The 13,404-nt window shown below is 46.4% G+C and overlaps 1 protein-coding gene across 2 annotated transcripts in view; it reads left to right on the top strand.

The window, feature by feature from the left end:
- Positions 1-4,048, top strand: part of LOC122926705 (immunoglobulin superfamily member 1-like) — an 81,909-nt gene extending 77,861 nt beyond the window's left edge. Inside the window, exon 7 of one of the 2 annotated variants that reach the window (XM_044278174.1) lies at positions 3,211-4,048. In XM_044278174.1, coding sequence (XP_044134109.1) covers positions 3,211-3,336 — 126 coding nt within the window. In that variant the 3' untranslated portion in view covers positions 3,337-4,048. The remainder of the gene's footprint in view (positions 1-3,210) is intronic. The other variant, XM_044278175.1, reaches the window with a different exon arrangement.
- Positions 4,049-13,404: the final 9,356 nt, after the last annotated feature.

The raw sequence follows: 13,404 nt of genomic DNA, 5'->3' as shown, positions 1-13,404 counted from the left end.
GCAACAATCATAGTTCAACTTTCATCATTAGTGGAAAACCTTTGATCATCTGCCAATGGAAAGACAACCTCAAGATAGCAACCTCCATTATCAGACTGCTGTCATCCTCACCCTTCAGAGTCTGGACAAGATTTATGCAGCACAATGTTGGCGCACCAAGCCTATGGCACCATGAGGAGTTACTACCCCTTACAATAAATTGGCAGTTAGGAAAATTGCATTTCCTAATAACTAAACCATCTGCATAACAGTTCCACCTATGTAGCAGGGGAGTCCTAGTCCGCAGTACGGGTGGAAGCAGTGGCCTAACTATAACTGACTGGGCCCCATAGCAAATGTTTGAATGGGCCTTCCCTCAGCAAATTCTTCACGACCCCCAGCTCACGTGCAACCCCCCCCCCCCCCCCTCCTGTGGCTAGTCAAGATTGCTCTCTCAGACAAGGCCTGGCAGCTGCTCTGTTTCCTACAGTGTCACTGTATATAATGTCATTGTATAATACTGTTGGGGGGCCCTGACAATAAAATCTTTTACTCTTCCTCGTGAGGGGGCCCCTTGTGGGGCCTCAAAGTAGCCGCTTCCCCTGCTTCCCCTATAGCTGCGCCCCTGGGTGGAAGGTAATTAGGCCTGAGGTCAGTGATAGGATCGATGCTCTATACACAAACATACAGTAGGGCCTTATTCGCACAGTCAGTGTTTGGTCAGTGATTTCCATCAGTGATTTTGAGCCAAACCCAAGTGCGGGTCCAAAACACAGAACAGGTGCAGATCTTTCCCTTCTACCTTATGTCTGTGTAGGATCCACTCCTGGTTTCTGCTCACAATCACTGATGGAAATCACTGACCAAACACTGACTGTGTGAATGAAACCTAAGGCCCCTTTCACACGGGCAAGTTTTCCATGCGGGTGCGATGCGTGCGGTGAACGCATTGCACCCGCACTGAATCCTGACCCATTCATTCTATGGGGCTGTGCACATAAGCAGTGATTTTCACGCATCACTTGTGCGTTGAGTGAAAATCGCAGCATGCTCTATATTGTCAGATTTTCACGCGACGCAGGCCCCAAAGAGGTGAATGGGAAGCGTGAAAATCCCATAGCATCCGCAAGCAAGTGCGGATGCAGTGCGATTTTCATGCACGGTTGCTAGGAGACGATCGGGATGGAGACCCGATCATTATTATTTTCCCTTATAACATGGTTATAAGGGAAAATAATAGCATTCTTAATACAGAATGCATGGTACAATAGGGCTGGAGGGGTTAAAAATAAATAAAAAATAATTTAACTCACCTTAGTCCACTTGATCGCGAAGCCCGGCATCACAACACAAGGAGATGCCGGGCTTCGCTATCAAGTGGACTAAGGTGAGCTACATTTTTTTTTTTAACCCCTCCAGCGATGTTTTACTATGCATTCTGTATTCAGAATGCTATTTTTTTCCCTTATAACCATGTTATAAGGGAAAATAATACAATCTTCAGAACATCAATCCCAAGCCCGAAGTTCGGGTCTGGGTACCAAACATGCGCGATTTTTCTCACACGAGTGCAAAACGCATGACAATGTTTTGCACTTGCCTGGAAAAATCTCGCATTTTCCCGCAACGCACCCGCCTCTTATCCAGGCAAAAAAACTGACACCAGTATGAAAGAGGCCTAAGGGTACGGCCACACGGGCAGGTTTCCTGAGGCAGTTTTGGAAGCCAAATTCAGGAGTGGATCATAAAAGGAATAAAAGTATAAAGGACAGATACGACTTCTCCTCCTTTTCTTAATTCCCTCCTGATTTTCTTCTAAAGGTGCATCAGGAAACCTGACCATGTGGTCGCTCAGTCTCATCAGCATTACATGGCAGCTCCAGATTGTTTTGTACAGCCGCATGCTCTCTTTACTAGCCTGCCCCATAGTGTTTCTCTAAGCTGTTGCCTCAGGGCCTCTGCTATTCTCCTGTAGCTCTATCAGCAGAACTCACAGGAGCCACACTTAATCTGCCACTGTGCCACCTTTCTATCAGTTCCTGCAGCTCAGGTTCCTTGGCGCATCATACACTGGCACATATCTTTTTTGTTCCATAGTGCTAAAACTCCAACATTTACAGCTTTAGTTCCCCCATCATGAGGAGCTATACAACCCTCTACTAACCTCGTAACCTGCTGATCGAGTCATTTGACTGCATAATCTCCTCACATAATACAAAAGAGCTATTCAGTTTTGTCACTAGGTGGCAGCAAAGCCCTACATTTCTATACACATACTCATAGGAGGTGCTGTCACATAACAAGGTAACAGGTATGAGTTAAAGTTACTTTTAGGGCACAGCCACACGGTTAACCAAAATCAGGAGTGGATCATAAAGGAGAGAAAGTATAAAGGACAGATACAACTTTTCTTTTTTGAATTCACGCCTGTTTTGGCTTCCAAAACCACATCAGGGAACCTGAACCAGACAGACTTAACTAAGAAACCACTAAATCCAGTTTTTTTTAAGCTTGACCGAAAGATAATTACTAAACAGTGTGGTCTCAATTAGTTAACGAGATCCAGGTGTGGCCTGTAAAGTCACATGGTACTCGGCCGCAGTCCAGCCACGACACAAACGTGGCATATGGCTGTAACCTTTAGAGTTCATTCACACGTCCGCAGTGTTTTGCGGATCCGCAAATTGCAGGTCCGCAAAACACTGGGCCGACACTCCAATAGAAATGCCTATTCTTGTCTGCAGCTGCCAAGAATAGAACATGTTCTATTTTTTTTTACGGCGCCGCGGACTGGAAGTTCAGGGACGCACACCTGAAATGCGGACAGCACACTGTGTGCTGTCCACATCTTTTCCGTCCCCATTGACAATGAATGGGTACGCACCCGTTCCGCACAATTGCCCATCATGCGGACGTCTGAATGGACCCTAACTATGACTTTGTTTTTTTAAGTTCCAGTCACAAAATGTCTCCAGTAGAGAAGTAAAAAAAACGGCTGTAGCATTTCTAGACAAAAGTGTTAGATTCAAAGATGTGCCAAATATAACAATGTAAAACATTTGCTAAATTTGGCACAGGTTATGTCAATGCTGACTGAAGCAAATCTGACCAGAAATTCCCCCCAATGTATTTATATAATATGACATACGGTAGTTACATAACCTGGGAATATTGTGAAAGATGGGCATATGAAAGAGGAACGCCCTAACTCTTGCTCTCTTTTTTTATAAGCAGCTTATGGAGGAGAAGAAGAATGATTCAGCGGAGAAAAGCTTGGTCCCGACTCCACCAACCACAACAGTGTCTGATGTGAAAGAGAAAGTGAACGAGCAAGAGGAGCAGCAAACGTCCATGTAGACGGAGAGGATGCACAATAATTATTCTATGTAATCGTAAATGTATTTACTAAGCAATAACAGGAACGGATTAGGGCTGGATTATCAAACATCCTACCTTAAAGAGGTTCTCCCGGACTACGAAAACATGGCTGCTTTCTCCCAAAAACAGCACCACACCTGTCCATAGGTTGTGTTCGGTAGTACAGCATCAACCCCATTGACTTCAAAGGATCTGAGCTGCAATACCACACACGTTCTGTGGACAGGTGTGGTGCTGTTTGTGGGAGAAAGTAGCCATTTTGTGTAGTCCTGGAGAACCCTTCTAATGCACATTTCTGCTTATTTGTAGAGAAAACTGACCGCTGGGCATTAGGGCAGTGGTTGAGGGCTTGTGGTAAGTGCTCCTCAAATACAATTCTTTAACCTAAACCTGGTTATAGCATTTGGTAAGAGGACCGTGACCTTTAATACCTAGATGCCCAGATCACTATCTTTCCAACCCAACTCCAGACCATTGATGAAAATAATTTCCTGTACTAATAGAAAGTATACTGTACTAACCAGAAGAAATGTATTCTTACCGCTACAAAATATCATACTATGCATATATTTCCATGACTTGGCTAGAGTATAGGACAGTGGTGGCGAACCTATGGCACGGATGCCAGAGGTGGCACTCAGAGCCCTCTCTATGGGCACCCGCACCCTGGAAAAAGTCTATGATGTACCAATATGCCTTATACTTTTCCTGCCATTTATTAGTGCAGGGCGCACTATGATCAGCACAGGCAGCGCACTGAATGTAGGCAGGCTATTATAGCTAAGGCTACTTTCACACTGGTGCGTTGGTTTCCGTTTGTTCAGGGCTCTCACAAGCGGTCCAAAACTCCAAGCGGTCCAAAACTGATCAGTTTTGCATTCTGAATGAAAAAGGATCCGCTCAGAATGCATCAGTTTGCCTCCGTCTCCATTCCGCTTTGGAGGCGGACACCAAAACGCTGCTTGCAGCATTTTGGTATCTGTCTGACGAAACTGAGCCACACGGATCCATTCTGACATATAATGTAAGTCAATGGGGACGGATCCGTTTTCACTGACACAATCTGGCACAATAGAAAACAAATCCGTCCTCCATTGACTTTCAATGGTGTTCAAAACGGATTCGTTTTGGCTATGTTAAAGATAATACAAACGGATCCGTTCTGATCGGTTTGTATTATCTGAACGGATCCGTCTGTGCCAATCCATGACAGATCCGCACCAAACACGAGTGTGAAAGTAGCCTAAATGATAAAGTACATGGAAGACATACTATACTGGATTGTAGTATTCAGGCTAAATTGCTGTGTTGGCACTTTGTGATAAATAAGTAGGGTTTTGGGTTGCAGTTTGGGCACTTGGTTTCTAAAAGATTTGCCATCACTGGTATAGGACGTTAATTGGACTGTATTAGGGAAGAAGTCAAGTGTCTCTGCCGCTCAGAGGTGCCGGACAGCATCCTGTTCTCAGAAAGAGGAAGAGTGAGATCACCATGTGTCAAGGACAGCTGTCTAGATGTGTCAGGGTACAGTTGGTGATTTCTGTGACTGCAACACCAAAAACGTATGTGTGAATACTGTGTGCACCACACCCACACACTTTATATAAAGCTGATTCATACATTACTGGAAAATGTGGCACATATGAAATAAACTTTGCTTTTCAACTTTTTACAACTAGAACGTCTCCATTCATTTCAATGCAGGGTGCAATCCGCACAAAATTCACAAAGAAATCTGGATCTTGATCCTCACATAGAAATGTTCTGCCGTGTGTGAAGGCTCCCTAAGATAACACCAGGGGAAGCGACTGCAGCTATAGTGGAAGCAGGGGAAGCGACTGCAGCTATAGTGGAAGCAGGGAAAGCGACTGCAGCTATAGTGGAAGCAGGGGATGCGACTGCAGCTATAGTGGAAGCAGGGGATGCGACTGCAGCTATAGTGGAAGCAGGGGAAGCGACTGCAGCTATAGTGGAAGCAGGGGATGCGACTGCAGCTATAGTGGAAGCAGGGGAAGCGACTGCAGCTATAGTGGAAGCAGGGGAAGCGACTGCAGCTATAGTGGAAGCAGGGGATGCGACTGCAGCTATAGTGGAAGCAGGGGAAGCGACTGCCGCTATAGTGGAAGCAGGGGAAGCGACTGCCGCTATAGTGGAAGCAGGGGAAGCGACTGCAGCTATAGAGGAAGCAGGGGAAGCGACTGCAGCTATAGTGGAAGCAGGGGAAGCGACTGCAGCTATAGTGGAAGCAGGGGAAGCGACTGCAGCTATAGTGGAAGCAGGGGATGCGACTGCAGCTATAGTGGAAGCAGGGGAAGCGACTGCCGCTATAGTGGAAGCAGGGGAAGCGACTGCAGCTATAGTGGAAGCAGGGGAAGTGACTGCAGCTATAGTGGAAGCAGGGGAAGCGACTGCAGCTATAGTGGAAGCAGGGGAAGCGACTGCAGCTATAGTGGAAGCAGGGGAAGTGACTGCCGCTATAGTGGAAGCAGGGGAAGCGACTGCAGCTATAGTGGAAGCAGGGGAAGTGACTGCAGCTATAGTGGAAGCAGGGGAAGTGACTGCAGCTATAGTGGAAGCAGGGGAAGTGACTGCCGCTATAGTGGAAGCAGGGGAAGCGACTGCAGCTATAGTGGAAGCAGGGGAAGCGACTTCAGCTATAGTGGAAGCAGGGGAAGTGACTGCAGCTATAGTGGAAGCAGGGGAAGCGACTTCAGCTATAGTGGAAGCAGGGGAAGCGACTGCAGCTATAGTGGAAGCAGGGGAAGCGACTGCAGCTATAGTGGAAGCAGGGGAAGCGACTGCAGCTATAGTGGAAGCAGGGGAAGCGACTGCCGCTATAGTGGAAGCAGGGGAAGCGACTGCAGCTATAGTGGAAGCAGGGGAAGTGACTGCAGCTATAGTGGAAGCAGGGGAAGCGACTGCAGCTATAGTGGAAGCAGGGGAAGCGACTGCAGCTATAGTGGAAGCAGGGGAAGTGACTGCCGCTATAGTGGAAGCAGGGGAAGCGACTGCAGCTATAGTGGAAGCAGGGGAAGCGACTTCAGCTATAGTGGAAGCAGGGGAAGTGACTGCAGCTATAGTGGAAGCAGGGGAAGCGACTTCAGCTATAGTGGAAGCAGGGGAAGCGACTGCAGCTATAGTGGAAGCAGGGGATGCGACTGCAGCTATAGTAGAAGCAGGGGAAGTGACTGCAGCTATAGTGGAAGCAGGGGAAGCGACTTCAGCTATTAGTGGAAGCAGGGGAAGCGACTGCAGCTATAGTGGAAGCAGGGGAAGCGACTGCAGCTATAGTGGAAGCAGGGGAAGCGACTGCAGCTATAGTGGAAGCAGGGGAAGCGACTGCAGCTATAGTGGAAGCAGGGGAAGCGACTGCAGCTATACTGGAAGCAGGGGAAGAAACTGCAGCTATACTGGAAGCAGGGGAAGCGACTGCTTTGGGGCCGAACTCTGAAGGGGCCCGCCCAGGAGGAGGACCAAAAGATTTGATTGTCAGGGCCCACTCAGCAGTATTATAAAATGACATTATATACAGTTACACTGTAGGAAACGGACGGACTGGCTGCCAGGCCTCGTCAAGAGAGTGATCTTGACACTAACCTCAGGAATGGGGGTTGCACAGAAGGAGGGGGTTGAAAAGTAGTTACTGGGGGGGGGGGGGGGGGAATTCATTCAAATATTTGCTGTAGGGCCGGTTCAAAAATTTGCTGTGGGGCCCAGTCATTTCTAGTTACGCCACTCTGATCTCTACTTTTTGTCAGTGAATGGAAAGCGGTCCCAGCTAATTTGTGGCAAATTTTTATATACTCTCTGTGGAATGCCACATTTCTCCTGTATGGGAATTAAGGTTAGGCGTCATGCACGCAACCGTATTTTTGGTCCGTCTTCGCATTTCTTTGCTGCCCGCACACGGACCCATTTATTTTTTTAGGGCCACAGAAAAACAGATAACACACAGATGTCATCCTTGTTCTGTCTGCATCCATGTGGCCGGGTCGAAAATATAGAACTTGTTGTGTTCTTGCCCGATTGCAGGATGCACATAAACCACAATCGCATTTTCCGGATCTGCGATTTGCAGACTGCAGAATGGAGACAGTCATGAGCCTTAGTTGGCCTCTTCTTTCAAAATCAACTGATCATTGAAGTCCTGGCAGCACAATCACCTGTCTTGTGCCTTTCATTTGGGGACCTTTTATGTAGGATATAGGATTCATTCATTATTGTAAAAGATTATAATCCTATGAAGTTTTTTTTAATAATAATCCTATGAAGGTAAAACCATATCATCTTTATCCCATATAGCAGGACTCAGCACCCTCCGGCGCTCCAGTTGTGAAACTACAACTCCCAGCATGCTCTATTCACTTCTATGCTAGTTGTGAGAACAGCCAAGCAAGTGTTCATGCTGGGAGTCGTAGTTTCACCACACCTGGAGTGCCGAAGGTTGCTGATCTCTGCCATATAGCAGAGATGATGACAATGATGCAGTGATGTATGGCAGCCATTCTGATCTGTATTACCTTTTTTTCTTAATACAATGAGTCAACAAAAATTGCAATGCATCTTCTCATTATTATGTCTCATACACATTACACAGTCAGACTGGTGTACAACGACATTTACCGTAAGCGCCAAAAGTATAACCATAGTATAAAGAATGAAGCACCGCACACTATATAAAACTGGTGCCCGCAAGGACCTGGTAGTCAGTAATCAGTAGTATGAAATTGCGGCACTCAGGTTATTCTTTTGGAATTACATCCAAAGTATAACCATATAGATTTGTACGATTTGTATATTCCACATACACTATATGTTGTGTTGTGAAATATTTGATACTTAAGCAAACCCTGACCTAGTCATGACAGATACATAGGTGATAAGACTGAAAAAAGAAAAGGTCCATCAAGTCCAACCTATAATTTTACTGTGTAGATTCAGAGGATGACAAAACCCCTGTAAGACATGCTAGTTGTTCAATATTAGGCCTTCCCACCTCCAAAAATGGTAACCAGAATACATCCCTAGAGCCACTTTCGATCTCCAGAAATCTAGTACCCATAATTTGTGATACTATCACATTAAAAAAGACCCTTCTTGAACCTGTACAACACGTCAACCATCACAGTCTCCTATGACAAAGAGCTCCATAATCTCTCTGCTCTTACAGTAAAGAATCCCATCCACGTGGATGATGAAACTGCAGAGGTTGACCACTTGTAATGGTAACAGGTCTAGGTATAAAAAGTTATTTGTGATTAGATCTCGTTTTCTTGGTACTTTATGGATCTAAAATAAATGGATCAATATGGATCCTTAATATCTGCCATGGATCCCGTAAATATGGAGGCTGTGAAACCAAGGTGAACAAAACCTTACTCCATTAATAGATGGCTCAATATTTGAATACGTTATAATGACTACAGCAAATCTTGCTTTCATCTTTCATTGGGGATGTTCTAACATTAACTATAACTAGGTAAAAGGACATCTGCAGGTAACATCAGACCAAAGGTCTTCCCCCTTTCTTAAGCAGAAGGAAATGGACATCACAAGGCCTGTGTGTCACGGACGGTGTACAGGAAACAAGGCAAAGCAACATGTATAAACGACTCGCTGGATCCAAAAACTAAGGAACCAAGGGAGACCCCTGCAGAAGACCTGGCACTTTCCCTGGCTGCTCAGCCTATGCAAAGATCCGAATGGTGGAGGTTTGCATATCCACGAACCTTGACTATAAAGCCCTGAGCACCCTACAATAGTGAGGGGACACGACCACCGGCTCCCTACACAAGATACGGAGGGAGTCAGGGTCACCTGGGATCCAGCAAACAGATAATAACAGATAAAGGTACAACACTTAGCTTTGAAGCAAACAGGAGGACAGAGTCAGCGTGCACACACACTCCAGGAAGTAGTATAAGCCGCTCAGAAAAGCCTTCTGGGGAAGAATTTAAAGGGAAGCAATTAGTCCAACACATGACAGCTGAGAGAGGCTGACGAGAGGAGGAGCTGAATACCACAACACAGAAACTCAAGGAGGAGGTTCTGAAAGGCCTCTGTCAGAGCTTCTCAGCTGTCTGGTTGTGACAGTACCCCTCCCTCTACGAGTGGACTCCGGACACTCAGAACCCACCTTCTCAGGATGGGACCTATGGAAAGCCCTGATGAGACGAGAGGCCTTAATGTCCGTCACTGGGACCCACAACCTCTCCTTAGGACCATACCCCTCCCACTGAACAAGGTACTGAAGAGAACCGCGGACAAGACGAGAATCCACAATCCTAGAGACATGAAATTCAAGATTCCCATCAACCATAATCGGAGGAGGAGGCAAAGGCGAGGGTACAATGGGTTGAACATAAGGTTTCAATAAGGACTTATGAAAAACATTATGGATCTTCCAAGTCTGAGGAAGATCAAGACGGTATGCAACAGGATTGATGACAGACAGGATTTTGTAAGGCCCAATAAACCTAGGACCCAACTTCCAGGAGGGAACCTTCAATTTGATATTCTTGGTAGACAACCACACCAGATCACCAACATTCAGGTCCGGACCAAGCACACGTCTCTTATCAGCCACACGCTTATATCTCTCACTCATGCTCTTTAGATTATCTTGAATCTTTTGCCAAATAGATTACAAAGACGAGGAGAATCTGTCCTCATCAGGTAAACCAGAAGACCCCTCTCCCGAGAAAGTCCCGAACTGTGTATGAAACCCATATGCACCAAAAAATGGTGACTTATCAGAGGACTCCTGACGACGGTTATTTAAAGCAAACTCAGCAAGGGACAAAAAAGAACACCAATCCTCTTGATTCTCCGCCACAAAACAACGCAGATATGTCTCCAGATTCTGATTGACGCGCTCTGTCTGGCCATTCAACTGCGGGTGGAAAGCAGAAGAGAATGACAACCGAACCGCCAAGCGAGAACAGAAAGCCTTCCAGAATCTGGAAACAAACTGCGTGCCCCTATCAGAGACTATGTCTGAAGGAATACCGTGCAATTTGACAATGTGATCAACAAATGCCTGCGCCAGCGTCTTAGCATTGGGCAAAGCAGGAAAAGGGATGAAATGCACCATTTTGCTAAAACGGTCCACCACCACCAGAATCACAGTCTTCCCCGAGGAACGAGGCAGGTCCGTTATGAAGTCCATGGACAGATGTGTCCAAGGACGGGAAGGAATGGGTAAGGGAAGGAGAGGACCTGATGGCCGTGAATGAGGGACTTTGGCACGAGCGCAAGTCTCGCAGGCTGCCACAAAACCCTCAACCGACTTACGAAGCGCAGGCCACCAGAATCTCCGAGCGATGAGATCCAGTGTGGCTCTTACCCCCGGGTGCCCAGCAAGGACCGTATCGTGGTGTTCTTTAAAAATCTTGTGTCTTAAAGCGAGAGGCACAAACAACCTCCCAGGAGGACAAAGATCAGGAGCCTCTGACTGGGCTGCCTGCACCTCTGCCTCCAATTCAGGAAAAAGAGCAGAGACCACCACACCTTCAGCCAAAATGGGACCCGGGTCTTCAAAATTCCCGCCTCCCGGAAAACAACGTGACAGGGCATCTGCCTTCACATTCTTAACTCCAGGGCGGAACGTGACAACAAAATTAAACCTAGAAAAGAACAACGACCATCTGGCCTGTCTCGGGTTCAGACGCTTGGCTGACTCCAAGTAGGCCAGATTTTTATGGTCAGTAAATACGGTAATAGGGTGTCTGGCTCCCTCTAGCCAATGGCGCCATTCCTCAAAAGCCAACTTGATGGCCAACAATTCCCTATCTCCCACATCGTAATTTCTCTCTGCGGAGGAGAGTTTTCTTGAGAAAAAGGCACACGGTCGCCATTTGGCAGGAGAGGAACCCTGAGACAAGACCGCCCCCACACCCACCTCAGAAGCATCAACCTCAACTATGAAGGGTAAATAAACATCAGGTTGCACCAAGATGGGAGCGGAAGCAAAACTCTCCTTGATATCAGAAAAAGCCTTACGCGCCTCTACTGACCAAGAAGAAAAATCTACCCCCTTTCTGGTCATATCAGTGAGTGGTTTAACAATAGAAGAATAATTCAAAATGAACTTCCTGTAATAATTGGCAAAGCCCAAAAAACGCATCAGTGCCTTTTGATTCTCAGGAAGCTCCCACTCAAGCACAGCGCGGACCTTCTCGGGGTCCATGCGAAAACCAGAAGCGGAGAGAAGAAACCCCAGAAATTGAATTTCTGGAACCGCAAACACACATTTTTCCAGTTTCGCATAGAATTTATTCTCCCGCAGGATGAGCAAGACCTGACGTAAATGTTCCTTATGAGTTTTGAAATCGGGAGAAAAAAATCAAAATGTCATCCAAATACACCAATACAAATTTTCCCATCAAATGATAAAAAATGCTGTTCACGAAATGCTGAAAAACGGCTGGGGCATTCATCAAACCAAAAGGCATAACCAAATTTTCAAAATGGCCCTCAGGGGTATTGAAGGCCGTCTTCCATTCGTCCCCTTCTCTGACCCTGACCAGGTTGTATGCCCCTCTTAAATCTAATTTGGAAAAGACTTTAGCCCCAACAACCTGGTTAAATAGGTTCGGGATCAGAGGAAGCGGATAAGGGTCACGAATTGTGAAATTGTTCAGCTCCCTGAAATCCAGACAAGGTCTTAAAGAACCATCTTTTTTCTTAACAAAGAAAAAACCAGCGGCAACAGGTGACTTCGAGGGTCGTATGTGTCCTTTTCTCAGACTCTCAGAGATATAAGCACGCATAGCGATCCTCTCAGGTTGGGAAAGATTGTATAAACGAGATTTAGGCAGCTTGGCGTCTGGGATGAGATTAATAGGGCAATCAAATTCCCTGTGCGGGGGCAAATCCTGAACTCCACTCTCAGAGAAGACATCCGAAAATTCAGAGAAAAAAGATGGTACAGTCTTAGTAGCAACCTCAGAAACAGATGTCATGAGGCAATTCTCTCTGCAAAAGTCACTCCAACCATTTATTTGCCTCGCTTGCCAATCAATGGTGGGGTTATGCTTAGTGAGCCAGGGCAGCCCCAACACCAGAGGGATGGGTAAACCGCTAAGGACGAAACATGACACATCCTCAACATGAACATCACTCACAATTAAACGGATATTGTGAACTATGCCCTTTAATGATTTTTGAGAAAGTGGAGCGGACTCGATAGCAAAAACAGGAATATCCTTTCCCAAAGTGCGCACCTGGAAACCATGAGTTATCGCAAATTGATTATCAATGAGATTAACCGCTGCTCCACTATCCACAAAAATCTCACAAAAAATGTTCTTGCTCTCTAGCGCCACCCTAGCCGGCAGGACAAAACGGGAACTACAAGCAAATGGAAAACCTTCAATTTCCGCCTCAACCCTGCCAATAGTAACAGACGGAACATTTTTAAAAGATTTTTTCCTGTTTGTTTCTTTATTACTCCCAGAAAACTGCCTGAATCTCCTAGAGGGACAAATATTTGCCAAATGATTTATACCTCCACAACAAAAACAAACCCTCCCATGCGAGCTGAATCTTCTATTGTCAGAAGCAATCAACCCCAGCTGCATGGGCTCCTGCTCAGAAGGGGCTGACGGCGACTGACACCCCTGCGCACAGAGCGGGACCGCTGCACTGTCCTGGACTGCGTATGACAGGAAGGAGACATCTCTCCTCTCTCTCTAAGACGCCTGTCAATACGAACGGCCTGAGACATAGCAAAGTCCTTAGAAATAGGCCTCTCATGAAAGGCAAATGCATCTTTCAATCCCTCTGAAAGACCATGGCAAAATTGACTTCGGAGCGCAGCATCATTCCAACCAGTATCAACTGCCCATCTCCGAAATTCTGAGCAGTATATTTCTGCGGATTGTTTACCCTGGCATAATAGACGTAGTTTAGACTCAGCCAGAGCAATACGATCCGGATCATCATATATCTGACCCAGGGCTAAAAAGAATTCATCCACTGAACGGAGAGGCCGTGCCCCCTCCGGCAGCGAAAAGGCCCAGGACTGAGCGTTACCTCTGAGCAGCG

This window comes from Bufo gargarizans, chromosome 2 (assembly GCF_014858855.1).
Source record: "Bufo gargarizans isolate SCDJY-AF-19 chromosome 2, ASM1485885v1, whole genome shotgun sequence".
Classification (NCBI taxonomy): Eukaryota; Metazoa; Chordata; class Amphibia; order Anura; family Bufonidae; genus Bufo; species Bufo gargarizans.
The sequence above is the reverse complement of the archived record's forward strand: the minus strand, read 5'-3'. Positions and strand labels throughout refer to the sequence as shown.